The 18,886-nt window shown below is 44.7% G+C and overlaps 1 protein-coding gene across 7 annotated transcripts in view; it reads left to right on the top strand.

The window, feature by feature from the left end:
- Nucleotides 1–18,886, top strand: part of NIN (ninein) — a 321,323-nt gene that overhangs the window by 95,690 nt on the left and 206,747 nt on the right. For all 7 annotated transcript variants that reach the window (XR_015299899.1, XR_015299898.1, XM_086937310.1 and 4 more), the window contains exon 4: nucleotides 6,035–6,189. Coding sequence is in view for 5 of the 7 variants with exons in the window: in XM_086937310.1 (XP_086793436.1) it covers nucleotides 6,035–6,189 (155 nt within the window). In the remaining 2 variants the exon portion in view is untranslated. The remainder of the gene's footprint in view (nucleotides 1–6,034; nucleotides 6,190–18,886) is intronic.

The raw sequence follows: 18,886 nt of genomic DNA, 5'->3' as shown, positions 1-18,886 counted from the left end.
TACATTATTAAAATCTGGTATGAGGACCCTCCATCATCCTTTTTATGTATTTCTCGATAGCAATTGCATACATTCACCTAGCTTCATTAAAATATTTTCTTAAAACCGTTTTATCGTTTTCATAAATTTATTTCAGTATTTTAAGTACAAATTTATTTTTGAAAACGTGTACCTTTTTATAATTGCAACATTTGTATAGTGGAAAAACATTTTTTTTTAATTTGCTTATTTATTTACTTCTTAATTTGTGCTCCAGAAACAACGTCTATAGAATTGTATGGCAAAATATTGGCACCCCAAAGGGCAAACTGTGTACTCTTGATAGTACCCCGAGGACGTGTTGTGAACACAAACAGGCACTGCATGGAGAAGTGCGTCCATTTTGTAGAATCCACTCGGTTTACAGCGCAAACACTCTAACTCTACGAGCTAGTGTGTGAGCTGCATGTTGGTCACTCGATTAATTCAGCCTTTTAAGACCGCCCCCACCCACTCCCCCATGGCTTGGCTACCCTTCAAGGGCCAGGACCCAGAGAAATTAACTACAGCTGAAGCCAATGTTATTTTAGACAAAAGACACATTTATTTCTTTATCCTTGGCCAGAATATTGCATTTCTCTGATTTGGTTTCTATGTCATAAATTTGATACTATATGCACGGTGCACGGCTTGGAAACAGTAGCGGTGGAACAGCTCTGTCATACTATGGACTAAATTGTGGAGTTTCACAGTAAAGTTTAGGTGCTGCAAACAGTGTTGTTTAAGAAAAATGGATGCATGGCTCAGTTCTGCACAAGTGAACAATTCTATGACCCACAGAAGCTGACTTGTAAGACATTGAGGGATCCTAGTCCTGTACAGTATGTTTCACAGGAGCCGGAGCTATTCTGTGTGCACATCTGAAACTTCATTTTCTTTTGATCTGAACTAGCATTGCAACATCTTACCCTGTTTCTCTACCCAGGATTTGGAACCGTAGTTCACAAAAATGCTATTCTGTTCTTTTCAGCGCTGCAATGCCCTACAGATATTGATTCACCCTCTGATATTCTTTTGGGCCACTGCCTGTATCCATTTGAGGTTTTTCCCTCACGCCCCCTTTTGCCTCACCCACGGGCTGGGATATGGGATGTCCATAGTTTCCTCATCCGTAGAAGAATTACCACTCTGAAGAATGAGCATATCTTCAGTGTTGTGTATTTCGCCTTGTACTTCGACTATCAAGACCGGTCTACTTCAGTCTTGGGTCCAATCAGGACTGACGGGACTAGCACAGGGGGAAGGAGGGAGTCAGGTGCAGAATCTTTACCCTTGGTGTATTTGCTCTTTACTGTATCATGTGTTAATGCTTCCTCTGAATGTGTGGCTTTGCTCTTTTTTTTTTTTGCCAAATCCTTTCTTGTGCATTGCTTTCGTGGCATATAAGGTGGATGTACATTCCCCTCATTATACAAAGAGGCGATCTTTGTACTCCTAGTATTGTTGTCTGTACCCCTAGCATTGTTGAATCCAAAATAGCTTTGTAGGCATTTGTGGGCGGTCTGTGCTGGAGAACCGTGCCAAAATCATTGAGGTCATCAATGGGACTTTATAGGGTTCTCGAAGTCCAAGAATCATGCAGTAGAAGTGTGTGGATTGAGGTGGAATGATAGCACCTGAGAATTCTTATTGCAGATCGACCTTCAATGGGAAGCCGGTTGCTACATCATTCTTCACGACTTGATCAGAAGATATCCTTAACCACAAAAGAACGCTGCTCTCGCTGCTACGGCTTGGAGCACAGTGGTGCTTATTGTGTTCCACTGACGCCTTGAGTAGTGATGGAGTGAAGGGAATCAAATAGGGTTCATTGTATAAGTTGTGTGTACTGTCTACATGTGTCACTAGTCCTGGGCCCATCACGGATAAGAAGGCCTTTACACTAGGTGGTCTGGTGATTACGTTTTATGGTGAATAAAGACTTCAAAGTATAGTGCTAAAATGATAGCGACATATCTGTAAGGCTCCATAAAGCATCTTTAGGATAAGGCATGGGCTTGTTTGTCACAAGGGTATGAAAAAACTGTATAGTGATGTTTTATGCCACAGTATACTGTAAATCTGCTGCAAGGCACGGGTCAGAGTCCCTCCCCCGTAGCTCGTGGAAGACTCTGGCCATATGGAATCTATTTGAAGGCTTCTTTCACTCTCTGCTTGAGACGTTCATCCTGTGTTGGCCTTCATAATTAAGGGGTTTGTGCTCACCACACATTTATCACCAGTTTGAATAGCGAATACCAGTGCTAATCTTCTTGAATGTACCCAGCATGCACAAACTGACAGGGTTTTGCTACTATTCACTTTTTTTTTTTATTTCTTTATTTGTGATTGTACATACAAGGCAGAACATACCTATAATCCTCATACATTTAATTTATTTATTTATTTATTTATTTAGTATATTTATAGAGCGCAAGACCTGTCACCCAGAGGGCATCCTGGCGCTTTGATAAAAAAAACCATAGAACTTCCACAACTCAGGCTATTTATGGGAACAGGTGGGTTTTTAACGCTTTTCTAAAAGAAAAGTAGTCCTTGTGGCTTCTCAGACAGAGTGGCAGGGAGTTCCAAAGTTTGGCCGCTGCGACACTAAAGGAGCGGCCACCCATCCTCACTCTGTGAAACCTCGGAACTACAAGAAGATGCGCCGAAGAAGAGCGGAGGGGCCGCGAAGCAGAGTACCATGCAAACATCTTTTGCATAGGAATGGGGCCCTGTTGGTGAACAGCTTTAAACACAAGACACGCAGCTTTATATTGTACCCGCAGATGAACCGGGAGCCAGTGTAGGTCTCTTAAAGCAAGAGTGGAGGAGCTGGACCTAGGGCGAGAGAGAGCCAGTTTGGCGGCCATGTTTTGCACCCGCTGTAGCTTACCGGTCAGATTTTTTGGGGCCTCCAAAAGAAGCCCATTGCAGTAGTCGAGGCGACTTAATATGGTCCCACGAACTACTTCCGGCCTTGCTTGAGCGGGGAGAAGGGGCAAAACCTTGCGCAGCATGCGCAGCAGCATCATACACGTAGAAGTGGTTTTATTGACGTGTATGTCAAGCTGTAGGTTAGGGCCAAAAATTACCCCCAAATTGCGGGCTGATTCCGCCGCTAGTACTGGCTCAAGGAAGGTACTAGGCCAAAAGTTCTCTGGGAGTGCCCGCGGAATCCGGACGATGGAACAATGGAGTACCTCCGTCTTGGAGCTATTAAATTGTAGGGAATTAACTCGTAGCCAGTCTGCTGTGGCTGCCATGCAGCGATGGAAAGTATCCAGCGAGACCGCATTATTCCCTTCCAAAGAAAAGACCAGCTGGGTGTCATCGGCATAATTAAATGCCGAGACACCGAAAGATTTTATTAGCTGGACTAAGGGACGGAGGTACAAGTTAAAGAGTATAGGGCTGATGGCCGAGCCCTGTGGGACCCCCTGTCCTACACTCCTTGGCTCAGAGCTGAATGGTGGCAGTGAGACCAACTGTTGCCTGCCACTAAGATAGGATGTCAGCCAATCTCTTGCCCCCTCAGTGACCCCGCACTCCTCCAGTCTCCTGACAAGGGTCCGATGGCAGACCGTGTCGAATGCGGCCGACATGTCGAGCAGCACTAAGAAGGCTGCCCGACCACTGTCGACACGCGAACGAAGATTGTCCAACACGGTCACCAGCGCGGACTCCGTCCCGTGTCCGGGGCGGAAGCCAAACTGGTCCTCATCGAACCAGCCGATGTTCTCCAGGAAACCTGAGAGTGAACGAGTCACCCATTTTTCCAGAATCTTGATCGGAAAAGGGAGCAAGGAAATAGGCCTGTAGTTGGACAGACAGGCAGGGTCCAAAGTGGGCTTTTTTAGCAGAGGTGACACTACTGCTAATTTCCAGCATTCTGGTACCGATGCCGACTCCAAAGATTGGAGACAGATAGAGTACAAAGGCAAGAAACGATCTGCGTGGAAAGCCTTCCAGAATTTGGGGGGCAGTGGGTCGAGCGGGGACCCCGAGGACACCGTATGTGCCACCTTACAGAATTCCTCGAAGGAAGGGGAAGGAAAAAACCTTAGTTGGGGTCGACTGGAGGGGGTGACCGGAGCTCCCAAGCTAAGGTCAGGGGCATTGAGCTGGGGTCGACTGGATGGGCTGTCCGGAGCACCCAGACCCAGGTCATCACCAACCGTCTGGGGTCGACTGGGCAGACCCACCGGAGCTCCCACACCCAGGGCTCCCAAGGTGCAAACCGAGCCAGTCGGCTGGGGTCGACTGGGTGAGCTGCCCGGAGCTCCCGGACTCGGGCCAAAGGCATCAGTCCGGGGTCGACTGGGCAAATCAAACGGAGTTCCCATATCCGACACTCTTAGAGGAAGGACAGACGACCGGGGTCGACTGGGTGGCCCGGTCGGAGCTCCCAAACCAATGCTAGGAGCAGTTGGCTGGGGTCGACTGATGGAGCCAATCGGAGCTCCCGAGCCAACGGCAGTAGGTAAAGGGTGCGTTAGGCCCTCTAGAATCTTAGCAGTCTTCTCCTCAAAAGCAATGGCCAGCGAGTCACAAAGTGCCTGCGACGCACGGACCGTATTGGCCGCACAGACAGGGTGGGACAGGTCCTTGACAATTTTAAACAGGGCTTGGGATTTATTAGACGTCTGAGTCAAGGAAGCTTCTAAGAAGGCCGCTTTGGCCCTCTTAATCTGAGCCTTGTAATCACGCAATGCGAGCCTGTACGAGATTTTTTCCGGGGCGGAGTACTGCTTCCTCCACACTCTTTCAGCACGTTTACAGCTCCGCTTCAATTGTCGTAGCTCTTCCGTGTACCAGGGAAAAGCCCTGTTCACTCTCTCTCTAGATTTACGGAGGGGCACAACCTTGTCAAGCGTATCAGTAATCGACCGGCATAACAAGGAGTAGCTTTCCTCCACCGAATTACTCAAGCGGAAGTTAGCAGGAATTAGGGAGGGCCTAGGAGATGAGCTGAGCAGTCTGGACCAAGATCTGCCCCATTTCGAAAGTCCAACCCCGGCGCCTTCCGAGGAATAATCCCCTAAACCTAGAGAAAACGCCACAAGCGCATGATCAGTCCAGCACTGGGCTAGGATGTCGTTAATCACTGCCGATTCACCGTCAGCGAAAATCAAGTCCAAGACATGACCACCCCTATGTGTCGCCGAGCGGACCAATTGCTGCAGTTGGATGTCAGCAAGAGCCTGGCAGAGAGACGTGAGCGCTCCGTCTGCAGGGTCCCCCTGCCATAGGTTGAAGTCGCCCAGGACCAGCAACTTCGAATGGGTGTTGGATAAGTCATACACTAGGTCGAGGAACTCTGGTAGAGAGGAAGCCGATCCCGGTGGCCGATAACACAGCACACCCGAAATCAGTTCTTTCTCCGAATCTTTAATGGAAAACCCCATCAATTCAAAGCCCGATACCTCGCTGATTTTAAGCTGGGAAAGGCCCAGCCATTCACGATAGATGATGCCAATCCCACCACCCCGGTTCTTCGGTCGAGGGGTGTGGATAATTTTAAAGCCTGGGGGGCAAGCCAACCCCATTTCAACTGAAGTCCTCCCGAGTCCAAGTTTCGGTTAGGAATTAACAATCACGGTTTTCAATTTTAGCCCCAACAACAGGTAAAACAGTGGTAATCTCTCTCTGTCGTTTCGGACCCATGTAACCTCTATAACTTCAATATGGCCTCTCGGCGTGCGACAGTACATATCTATCTGCGGGACGTTTGATATAGATCGTCTATATTCACACAAATGACTGAAGAAGACCTGTGCTCCCCCACTCACACCCCAACTATCACGCCCCTAACCATCCCTTCTCCTGAGCGCAAGGGTCTCATCTACTATTCACCTTGAGGTGATCTTATCCTTGAGGTGATCTTAACCATGCCGATGGCTTCTTTAGGAGTATGGTTTGTAACTGTGTGTTGTTGTGAAATGTATCTTTGTTTCTCTGGAGTGTGGTTGTGTATCCTGTTGCCTCCAGCATTAATGTGCGTTTTCTTCTGCAGACAGCTCTCCTGAAGCCCAACCCAAGTACATCAAAGATGGTAAGCGATATGGGCGCAGAACTGTCCCCGAGCTGCACGACTCCTTGGAAGACCTAGCTGAAGTGACCGTGCTTGAACAAGAAAACGAAGACCCCCATCCTGAGGACTGTGATGAGGTGAGAGCTCTTCTTGCACTTTTGAACCATAAATCCTGACTTTTTAATCGATAGCGCAGTGGCTGCGCAAGTGTTGGCAAAGCTCTCTGCGCAAACTCTGACACCTCAAGCTTTTTTCTTCAGATATTCCCCATTTTGGGGCAAAATGCCACGTGGCCATCAGTCACCTTGGCCAGGGCTCTACCAAAAAAAAACTTTCAATAATCATACCTTCCCAAACAAAAGTGGGACGTAGTTAAGAGACGTGCAGCAGGTGCAGTGACATCAGGCCCATGGGGGTACATTGCACCACAGTTATGGTTGCCTTTTACTTCCTAATTTGGGAGTGGGATGTCCATTTTCTTGGAATGCATTAGACCCGTGCCACCATTGCAAAACCACAGGTCTGTAGATTTGTATTGTTTAAAATATGGCTTCCAGATTTCCAGACTCTGAAATGTTAATAGACTGCCATCCTGTGTTGCCTGTTAGATGTACCTATGCTAGGACTGTTATAAATACCTCAGAATGCTTGTCTTCCATACTTCGAAACAGTCTCAATTCGGTTTTTAGAATCTGAGTGGCACATCACCAAAATACCAACTTTCATTTTTTTTTTTACTCACTAGAATTGTTTGCACAAAAAATGTTACCAGTAGAAGCATTTAGTATTCCAAGAAAGCGACACCACTGCGAACAACTTGGTAACGTGCACCAGCTGGATATCATTGAGACGTACTCCACACTGATGCACTTATGTCCTGGCCAGCCGGTCCTTTCAAAAGGCAGTGGGGCTAGGCGCGAGTCACTCACATGTTGTGTGCATCTTACGCGATGAATCCCTCCTCTCCTGTTGCATGCACCAAAATAAACTTTCTTTTGCAAGCTGCATACAATGGGTATACTGCCCTGGCAAAGAGAAAGGAGGTCGGCAGAGGCTGTCAAAGGTAGAGCTTCCAATGCTTTAATGAGCTCATTACATTTATAATAAGATATAATTATGTAGCCCTTGCTATTAATGCAAAGCTTTAACATTACTAGATTACTTGGTTGTTGCACCTAATTGTTGCTCAATCTGGCACCTTCGGGGTCTATGCTGATATTTGTAGAAGGCGCATTAACCCGCACAGCTGTCTTAACTTCTTCACCATGGGCTAATTGATTACTAGGTAAGCCAAAATGGGCGACATGCTATTATGTTACCTTACAATCCTGGTTACTGTCAGGTATATCTAAAAATCTTTGTTAGACTGCTCTAAAATGGACGTCTTGAGAAAAGCGGCTTACTGACAAAATTAACTATTTGAAATTATGAAAATCAAACCACGCTGGAAGGGAATGGGTGACAAAGAGCACAGAGTGTGGCCATAGGGAAACCGGTTAAAAACCTGTATAGGAGCCAGCAAAGAGGATAGAAAAGTAGAAGCATGGTAAGCAGTAGGAGAAAGCAAGAGAGGGAGTAGAACCAGGAGGAAGACTATCTCAAAACACCTTCATTCTTAGTGAGTAAGAGAAAAAAGTAGCTCATCCCAGAAGCAAGAGCAGTAGAAGGACACTTTCAAAGTACTTGATGTGTGAATGGCAGAAGTGCTCCTTCTTCCTGCAGGACGATTCTGGCATCATATGACCTACTTTTTCCTGACTGGGCAGATACCCACTGATCCAGACCAAGAATTGTTTTGTGTCATGTTAATTATATTTATAGTGCTCGAATCACCCGTTGGGCCTCTCGGCGCTGTCTACAGTTGCAAGCAAGCATCCCCAAGGACAGGTCACTTTAAAATAAGTAGACTCAACAGTTTCCTAAATTAGCAATAGTTCATGCAGCTACCAATATGCATTGGGAGCTTATTCCAATAAGAACGGGCCTAGTAGGAAAAGGCTCTCTCGCTGCATCGCAACGCTTTATGGTAAGATTTTAAGCTTCTTGTCGGTACATACGGTTTGATTTATTGTTGTACATAACTGGGACACAGCAGATTTAAAAAATGCCCGTTTTTTTCTTACTGTCAGCCAATGCAGAGGCATTAGCGAAGCCAATGCAGAGCCATTAGCGAAGCCAATGCAGAGCCATTAGCGAAGGGGCGGCGGTGTATCAGGTGAAAGATTGAGAACAAGCCTGGCTGCCGTATTTTAAGCTATCTGTAGTTTAGCCACAAGTGTCTCGTTCACTGTCGCCAGTTGCTAGCTTTGTGGTCTTTTTTTAACAGAGGCAACTTTGTCTTTGATGAAATTGTTACCCTCTAGATGTCACTTCGATTGCAGGGGCTTATTTTTGGACTTGTAGTCCTTATTAATCTATTTCCTTGTTCTTAATCACTCACTATACTGGGAGCTACTCCCAGCCCTTTCTGCGTGGTATCATGTTCTATACGATGGAGAGCATGCCGAGAGAATTGTTTCTTGTAGCAAATTGTTGGATGCTAAAAGGACCATGTCACGGTCACCTTTCCTTTGCAACACTGTTATTAATTGCTGGTGTTGATGTTGAGGTTTTGGAGCAGTTCAACACTTCTTAAAACCTGTATGTTTTTCTTTAGGCCGATTTTATTTCCTTGGTTTATTTGATGCACTTTTGTTTGCTGGTTGTTTGTATTTATGAACATGTTTATCTTCTTGTAAAGGTCATGCCAAAAATAAATTTCTCATGACTATATTGGTTTTAGATTTACCTTTTATAAATTCAAAATTTGGATGGAAACGCTGATAAAGCTTTTTTTTTCTTTTTTTTTTTTTACTTCTGAAGCGATTTCTGATATTTATTTCTCCAGTATACTGCCCTTCCTGATTTAGTTGTAAACTTCACTAAGTAGTCACCTGTTGCTAAGGGCGGTTTTGATGTTTAAGTCCATCAGCTTTCGCGTGATCCCATAATCTCTTTAAGATGTCCTTCCAGGCAGGTCCAATCCTCTGACAATGGCTTTGTGCAGGGAGGAGTGTATGACGTCAGGAGTGATGCGTTTCATGGAAATGCTAAGACCGTATATCTGTAATTAAAGATATGTGGGCTTCATGGCTTACAAAGAAATTGTAGGTTTTTTCTGCTAGCCTGGTGCCTCTGAACTACTTGGAAAAGTTTGTTTCAAATCTTTATTTGGATACATTTTATCCATAAAAGCACATATCAAACATATAAAAAGGGTAAATATAGCAATCCATTATCAGGAGCCCAATAAAAGCAAGATCATATTTAACAATTGATTTAACATGAAACAAATACATACAAAAATCCCCGAAATCAATTAATATTCCAAAACTCATCTATATAGAAACAGATTTCATCAAATTCATATAGGGCCGAATCACAGTATCTACAAATTGTATCAGAGAAACAGAACATCATAGGGTGCACATTAAATTGCAAGCGCGCACTGACAATTTAAAAAAGGTACCTACATGGGCCATTAGCTCATCATTTTCTAACTTGCGAATTGTTAGATAAGCTTCCTCTAGATGTATAGGTCGGGTATTCTTAAAAAATGGAAGCTAAAACTGATTGGTGTATAGGCCATAAAATTTGCAAAAGAAGAAGAAATGGAGTGTTGTCTGCCTACTCCTGTCATCACATGGGCAAGGTATTTGATCCAGATTTGCAGTATACCCTAAAGGAAAACACAGTAGAAATGTTACTGTGCCAGCCCTTCAACGAAACAATAATCCCCTCTCCCAACGTCCAATTGGCTTTAGGAGGTAACTGAGGGGGTTATTTGATTCTTCCATAATTGGCAAATAACTTTCTACAGACTTTTTCTGGATCTCCCTTTTGAATCTTAAAGTCCTGTAGTGCTCATATAAAACACCCCAGATCACTTTTTTTGTTTATGCCAACGGATTCATCCGGGTTTGTAAAAATCTGTGCATGGTTGATACTACTCAGACCATCCCTTACTGCAGCGAGACATGGTATATCTTTCCCCTTGTCACTAACGATCTCTCTAGTCAGAGATACTGCAGGATTCTTCCAAATCGCAAGCCAAAAGAGAACGGGTCGTGCCTTTACGAAGTCTTCAACATAGTGTAATTTTCGTTCTGCATGGCAAATGAACTGTGAGGTAGAAATCGGGCCTCCCAGTATTTTCCTACAAAATCTATTTTCTTCAAGTTGAATACTATTATGCACTTTAATGGTATCTTTTTAAGTACCGAATAAAGAATTTTGAATTTGAATTTGAATACTATTATACTTTGTGTGTCCCCCATATTTCAGCGCCGTATGTCGCAGTTGGAATACTCTGTGATAGATGCACATATATGCAACTTTCTAAGATCTTATTGCTTTGCCTAGGTTTTATACGTCGCCTAGAAAAGTGAAACCGCAGTGTTCCATTAGTAAGCCAATGGAATAATGCCAACTGGATTAGATTAAATTGATTTAAAGGAATGAGTTTGCTAGTCTGAACCCAATGCCCCTAATACAGTTCACCTGAAGATCTGCATTGTTTTTATTCCATTTGGTGAACAACAACAAAATATGATGATACCTGGAACGTATAGTAAGAACAATAATAAAGCAAGCAGTGATTGATTCCACCGTCAACACAGACTTGGGCCTTTTTAAAGACCCTCTTGAAAGTACTGTATGCTTTTGCTGGATTAGGTCTCAGCATCTCAAAATATGATCAGACTAGACCAGTTCATAAACACCTATGCCAGCTTGCAGCGAATGAAGAACTTATCAACCGTAAATCATACAAAATAATCAAAATCCTGAAATATTGCAAGAAGAGGATTTTTTTCTTCTTGCTCCAAATATTTAATCTGCTGCTCAAAATACAAGTGCCAAAAATACCCAGTTTCCTTAACAAACCAAACCTGGAGTAGCTTCACCTTGGTTTATCAGTTTTGGACTTGGATAATGAAAGGTTTGATAGCAGATACGACGACTAGTAACAGTGCAGAGAGTGTTTCTAAACTCGTCTCGTAGGATTGAACAGGAACAAAGTCTGTGGAATATGATACTCATATTTTAGTCTATTTTTCCCTAGAACAGAGCAGTGTGTCACACACCCGTTAGACTTACGCATGGAGCCCTCAGAAACAAGATTTAGACTCAAACTTAAAACTTTCCTTTTTCCAAAGCAATAATGGTTTCTGTAGCCCTGGACCCTTATGGACCCCTGACCTCGGCCTCTTCGGGATACTGTAGCATTTCTTAGCGCGGGGACACACTGTCATTAGTGTAACCAGGCGCTCTATAAGTGTTTTTATTATTATTATTATTATTATTATTATTTGAAGTATTTAATTCGCACTCAGTCGTGGTCTTAGAAAACAAAGGTTAAAATCATGTTAATTAGCGTAGCTTGTATTAGCATGAGCTACTTTTTTAAAAGAGGGTAGAGAAGAATGAAAATTAGTTCTCGGGGGAGGGGAGCTGTATAGGACTTGGGGAAAGGGGCATGGATTTGCGGATAAATCTTTAGTTGGGGAGCTCCAGAAGTTCCATTGTTTCTGTAGGTTCTCTTTCCTCTCATTTGTATTCTTTGTTGTGTTCAGTCTGCTCATTAACAACTCCTTTATCCTTTCACATTAGCAGTAGTCTTTCTGCGAGAAATATGCTGGTCTTCTGATTTCCTATGCTATTTATTTGTTCACCAGTCCATGTAATAACAGTAGGTTCTATTTCTATTTTACTTGCTATGCATTTTGCCCTCTCGTCTTTTCTTCCTTGTAACTGTTACTTTTTTGTGACAGAAGAAAAACAAGTATTTGAGGACCCAGTTTTGGTTTGTACATTGTTCGACAACATCTAGACCCGGTCACATTACATTTGTCCACAGGTGACAGCAGTGTTTCTCAATAGCCCAGGGTAAAAAATAATGGCGTATTTTTACTAATTTCATTTGCATGCATTTTTGTAGCATTACATTTTAGTGAGATAATGGCAAGAAAGATCAGCTTTTACAATTGGTTTGAATTTAAGGTGATTTTATTCTTCAGCTGTCTCATGATGGCCACAGTTAACACGCTGTCGGCCACCTATTTGGAGAATTGATGTTTCATAAATATATATATTTTTTTCCATGACATAGTTGACTTGTGTGATTAAGCCCTCCTTGGTGGTTAATAGGGTTAAATAGCGGAGTTGGCAGATAATGTATATTTTGAATGCTTAGAAGAAGATTGTGTTTTTATACTCTTCTTGACTACATTTACCACCAGCTTTGCTTGAAATCACCCATCATTCCCAGACTTCTGTTCCGTGGATCCAGCGGGTTTCAAAAGGAGGTTGTCAATTTAGTTTGTCCCGATGGAATTCAAAAGTCGTGAATTAGAAGTTAACATTTCCTACGGCTAACTCTCTATAGAAGTAGAGACCCTGTCTCACTTCCTGGGTCCACTAGGGCGGCTAAAGAACAAGTCCTTTGGATGGTTAGCTGGATCAATCAATCACTTGTAAAGCGCACTACATACCCGCGAGGGTCTCAAGGTGGGGGTGGAGGCGCTACTGATCGAACAGCCAGGTCTTGAGCATCCTCCTGAAGGTCAGCAGGTCTTGGGTCTGTCGTAGGCTCAGTGGGAGGGTGTTCCCTGCCTTCGCGGCGATGTGGGAGAAGGATCTCCCGTCGGTGGTTGTTCTTCGGATGTGCGGGACGGTGGAGAGTGAGAGGTCGGCGGTGCATGGTTGGGGATGTAGGAGAGCAGTTTGTTGAGGTAGGCTGGGCCATTCTTGTGGAGTGCCATGTGTGCGTGGATGAGGAGCTTGAAGGATATCCTCTTGCCAACGGGGAGCCAGTGCAGCTGGATGACCCTAGGATCCCTACTAAATTGGGAAAGTTCAAACTGAATGCACAAACTGATAAGCTAGGATCTAGCTTTTGCCTGGCTTTTTAGAACTGTACTAGACTGCATTCATCAGTGGCTGCTGTGCTGTGCAATTCAGTAAGCTGTAATCCTGGTCTCTAACTATTAAAGAGCAGTGTGTCCTAGACCAGCCCTCTCAATATTCTGTTCAGTACACTACAGATGCCATCATCATCATCAGAGTAGAATGAAACGATGTGCAAGAGGGGTAGTTGACTCAATGTGATGGCTGCTCCTACCACATGAGCTTTGTGTCTTGTTTGAGGGGTGCATGCACATGTGAGTGCATTTGGGGAGGAGCATTTTGTGGGAGAGAGCACATGCCACAGTTCAGTGACCCACCATTGTCTCCCTTTTGATCACTCAGATTTCCTAATCTTGGCATGCTTCTTTGTGTGCTTCAATACAGGCTCTTTGGAATTCTGCAAGAGTGAAATGGGAAAGACTGAATCCTACTGAAGTCCTGCTTTTGTTGAGGATTGAAATTATCCAGCTAAATTGCTCATCCATCCTCAATAGCTCATTCACAGTGCTAACGCGAAGCTGTGAAATAAACATGGAGTATCTAGGATCCAAGTGCTCGTTGAAGGTCTTTAAGGAGCTGTGCCAAGCCAGTGTAATCACTGAATATGAAAATTGTCCCTATGAAAATGCATTGTATGCCGTTTTGTTGCATGGTTGATTCAACCTTTGAGAGCGATCGGCAAACACTGAAATGCGGTGGTGTGTTGCAGACTGAGTCAGCCATGGATTGACTAACCTGAAATCAGAGCGAAATTTTAGGAATGACAAAGTACAGTCCAGTCAAGCATCTACAGGTTTGGAGGGAAAATATTGGGCAGGTTCTGGTAAAGGACCTTGGGTCAACTATCCCCTAAGACCTGAGCACAATGCAAATTGTCTTAAATTGAGCTGTGGCCCTATTTGAAGCCAACAAAAGATATGCAGAGCTTTTATGTCCTATGCCCGGGACACAGATGGATGGTTCGGACACTCTGGGTCATCTTCGAACAAGATATGCACTATTTATATCTGGAAGAAGTCATTTTGGGAGCATCTGAAATGAGCGAGTGCTCTCTGTAGAGTACCTGCTTTATGTACTCACTGTTTTGGTTTTGCACTCCTGAGCTACCTTGTTGGTTTAAGAGCGGGTTAGAAAATGCCTGCCCTACACCCGCTAGAGCCTAGATGATGCATCTTGGTAGAGCACTGACAAGCTATGCCGCTGTATTCTATATTCTATGTTAAGCAGCTTCATAAGCACTAAATCTAAACCTATATCAAGACTTTAGCAAGTATTTTGCATTCGAAGTAGGATCAGCTCGGTATGGGTTAAGAGCTGGCGCTTTTAAATAGAGGTTTCTACACTAAAGTGAGAACCTTGTGTAAGATGAATGAATGGTCTTTACATCAGTTCAGTCCCAACGGCCCAGATGTTGCGATGCTGACCGTGTTTTCATAGTGCCTCGCGAAAGGTGTGTCCTATGAATGACTCATTGCGCTTGCTGCGTCACTGTCCCTGGAGTGGGTGACTGGCTGTGCTCTCCTGGGCTATATATAACGTTTCTCAACTCCCTTGGCCTTTGTGCAGACTTGTAAACAATTCCTACTTGGCTTTCTACTTGAAGACCTTTATATTTATTGCTTTAAAAATAGAGGAACGTACTACAATGTGCATCGAAATTTTTTTAGAAAGGTCACTTCGAGAGTAGACCATTTCGTGAAGGTGACCAAATGGTGCTTCAGCCGCACTAGACTAAAAGCAAGAGGTATGCAATTGAAAATTTAAATTCCTCACAGTGGGGGCAGCTATAAGTGCTGCAGGCTCTCTGGCATCTATACGTGTGAGCCCACCCTGATGCTTCTTTAGAGTGGCTTATAGACCTGGCCTCCCTTTCCCACAGTGCACTTAAGAAAAATCCAGGCTTGACTTGCATAAAAGTACAGGATTTACCCCCTGAAGGATACCATTTAACCCTTCATGGTGGCCAAGTAACCCTAATTGAGAAACGTGCCGTGGATCAGGCCTGCAGAGAGTAAGAGGTGGATACCAGAAAGAAGAAATCCATGCAACAGATCAGCCGCTTATCTACAAGGACTAGAAGGCCTGTACGGGCGATTGATGGGATATTGTTCGTTCGTTGTTTGGCATGAGCTACAGCCAACCAAAATATAAACAGTGAGCTGAAGAGCCGAGCAAGTCCCACGGTAATGGAAGGCCCTGAAGGCAGTTCTGGCGTCATGATGTTCCTTCCTGGATTACAGAGCAGCGCGAGGTGGGACCGCGGTTATGGGTGCTGCAGAGGGATGTACGACTTTAATCTCTCCTGGGGCAGCTGGATGGAGATTGTAATACTGCAGTCACTCTTCATCCGCCTGCGTACGTGGTAATCCTCTTGGTGATCCTTCGAATGTGAGGCTATTCTCGTCCGGATCAACCCTTAGGAGCTCACAAACTGAAGGCGCCCATTGAAGAGGTCCTCAACAGAACCTACTAGGTCAGGAGCGACAGTGGCCTAAACGTGCCATTTAGAAATGCACTGTCTTGCCGGATGTATGAATGTTTATATGTCTGTAAAGTTATTTATATTGCACAAAGGAACAAAATCTGCCCAGCGTGTTTTAGCATCTCGGATGATACGACCAGGCGTTATCTTCAGCTTTCCTGGTGGTGATTGAAGGGGAAAACTGACATAGAACCACTTTGAAACTACTCAGCTTAAATAACGTGAAAACATCCTATTTCTGAGGATATATGGGTCAAGGACTGTCTGCCTGCTTGATACCTAGATATGCAGCTGTTAAATTGTCCCTCCTATCATTTCTTTATAGCACATAATTAAACCGTTGTCCAGGACAATTGAAACTCCCTTGTAGAAAACGATTTAAATTCTCAGTCGGTTGCTGGTAGACTTTTGTTTTCATTTTTTATCATGAAGTATTGTATATTGAGCCCTTTGCTAACTTTTATCCTTTGGCTAATATTTTGTGCACAACTAGGAATTTGAATAAATCTTTTAATAATGATTTAATTAATCCATGTGCATGTGGTACTGTAACTGCCCACTGTCCGTGTTCTCTGAAGAGCCCCATCAGACTTGAGGTTAATTGTACCATAAGTCATTTTTAGGGTCGAGCCTGGGAGAGCATGTGCTAGTATATATGTCTCACTTGTGAGACTTGTAGCTAGATGCATCAAGCGAAATAACGTTCACAAAGGGGCAGATTCTCAGAATCTGCCCCTCTGCGACCGGTATTTATGCATTTGGGATGCATCATCCCAAATGCATAAATAGCTATTTGCGATTGCATTTGAGGAATCTCAAATTGAGATTCCTTAAATGCAAAGCATGAATGTAAAATAGCTAACTATTTCGCTGATGGGGGTCGCTATTTACCGTGAAATCAAACTTCATGGTAAATAGCGAAAACTGTGAAAAATGCACTAAAGTGCATCTTTCAAAGTTGTATGTTACACACACACATGTCCTTGGGACATGTGTGTGCGCAATACCAGTGTCCAGGTCAATTTAAGGGGTGCAACAGGGTGTCCTTTGGACACCCGTCACCCTTAAGATTGCATTCTCAAATTGCGATTAGCTAATTGCTAAACGCAAATTGAGAATTCCTCCCCATTCATTCCTTGGGCATCTTGGCCCATAGGAATCAATGAGATGTCATTCCTTATTTGCGAATCGCACTCTGCAAGTTGCAGATAAGGAATATTTGGGAATTTCGAATATTTTAGCAAATCCTACATGCATCTGAATTTGCGAGTCCCTAAATGCAAGTCCTTAAACTTCGCAATTAAGGACTCGCAAAATCGAACGTTGATGCATCTAGCAGATAATTGTTAGCAAGCTGGAGGCTGGCTCCAGCTCTTATTGTTATTTGTTGGCTTGCGCAGCGCTCATCTTTTCAGCCTTTGTCACCCCGAGTGGGACTGCTATGCCCAGACACAGCCGTGCTCTCCATACCACTGGAGTCAAGCTATCCTGGCTGATGAGGGCGGAACGCCCGAAACCAGGCCTAGGATGCTTGTTTCCAGTACAGGGAGGACCTGGCCTGGCAGTTCGGGCTGGACTGTACCCAATGGGCGCAGGGTCAAATCTGATTTGCAGATGGCCGGGTCCAAACTGGAATGGCATGGTGAGCAAAAAAAATGGATTTAGGCCCAGATCTCCGTACTGGGGTGAGTGTATGAAATTGGGCTGCATTCTGTCCATCAATTGTTCTTTTTGCACTCTTTAATTCGTCAACGCAGCCCTAACATTTCCGTTCCTCTCTGTGGAGAAGGGCGCAAGCACTGATTGATTCAACTTAATCAGGGCCCGTCCGCTGCTCCTGACGTGATTGAGGTACTATTTTGTTCTCTTTTTTATTAACTTTTAGTACCCTGCAAACAGAAAGCATGTGACTGGCAAAAACGTGCCCAGCAGAACAAGCAAAAAAAGTTGACTATAGAAAATAAAACTTTGGAATTTTATTTTGCCAATTCTTCTTTCCCTACGTTGCACTGATGTTTTCACTCGTAGGCACTGTTCACAAAAGATGAGGATTATTTTATTGCAAAGCAACATTGTTTCTTTCTTATGTGTAATTTCTGAAATGATACTTTAACATATAATCGTACAGTACACCCCAATCTACCCGACTCCAATCCACACCAATCCGCCCTACTCAATCTTGTTCACCCCACCACACCGCAATCCTAACCACTCACCCCAATTCAATCCTTCACACTCCAGTCCTCCCAACCCTCCTCACTCCACTTTGCCCCACCCCAATCCAAAACAATCTGCCCCACTCCAATCCAAAACAATCAGCCCACTCCTATATGCCCGACTCCAATGTGCCCATCTGCTCCACTCTAATCCACTCCGATCTGCCCCACTCCGATCTGCACCGATCTGCCCCAAAGCAATCTGCCCCACTCTGCCCCAAAGCAATCTGCCCCACTCTGCCCCAAAGCAATCTGCCCCACTCTGACTCAAAGCAATCTGCCCCACTCTGACCCAAAGCAATCTGCCCCACTCGGATCCAAAGCAATCTGCCCCACTCTGATCCAAAGCAATCTGGCCCACTCTTCCCCAATCTGATCCAAAGCAATCTGCCCCACTCTGCCCCAATCTGATCCAAAGCAATCTGCCCCACTCTGCCCCAATCTGATCCAAAGCAATCTGCCCCCCACTCCAGTATGCCCCCTCTAATCCAAAGCAATCTGCCCCCCACTCCAGTATGCCCAACTCCAATCTGCCCCACTCCAGTCAGCCCCACTCTGATCCAAAGCAATCTGCCCCCCACTCCAGTATGCCCGACTCCAATCTGCCCTACTCTAATCCAAAGCAATCTGCACTACTCTAATCCAAAACCACCTGCCCCACTCTAATCCAAAACCACCTGCCCTACTCTAATCCAAAACAGTCTGTATCACTCCAATTTGCCCCAATCCACCTCACCCAAAATCACCAACTCCATCCCAGTTCACCCCTGCTCCAATCTACCCCACTCCAACCTATCCGCCTCTCGCCAATCCAATCCACCCCACACTCCTTCTCCAATATCCCCACTCCAGTCAATCCAAAACAATCTGCCCCACCCCAGTCTGCCCCACTCCAATCTTCCTATTCCAATCCAAAACAATCTGCCCCACTCTAATCCACCCCAGCTGTGAGGCTTTCACCCCAGAATTCGCTGCTTGCAAACGCCATTTTCAAGACCCGACTGTCAGCTCCCCGAGGTATAGGGCAGCTGTAGTGTCTGATGGGGAACAAAAGGACAAAGCGCATCAGTAACCCAGTGACAGCCTAGGTCAGTGGGTCTGTGCAATCCAATAGATTTAGGAATCCGAGTGCGGCTTCCAGAGCAAGGCGCTGCAGGTGGCAGGCTAGTTGAGGAAGGGGGAGGTGGGTGT

The sequence above is a fragment of the Lissotriton vulgaris genome, chromosome 9, assembly GCF_964263255.1.
Source record: "Lissotriton vulgaris chromosome 9, aLisVul1.2, whole genome shotgun sequence".
Taxonomy (NCBI): domain Eukaryota; kingdom Metazoa; phylum Chordata; class Amphibia; order Caudata; family Salamandridae; genus Lissotriton; species Lissotriton vulgaris.
The sequence above is the reverse complement of the archived record's forward strand: the minus strand, read 5'-3'. Positions and strand labels throughout refer to the sequence as shown.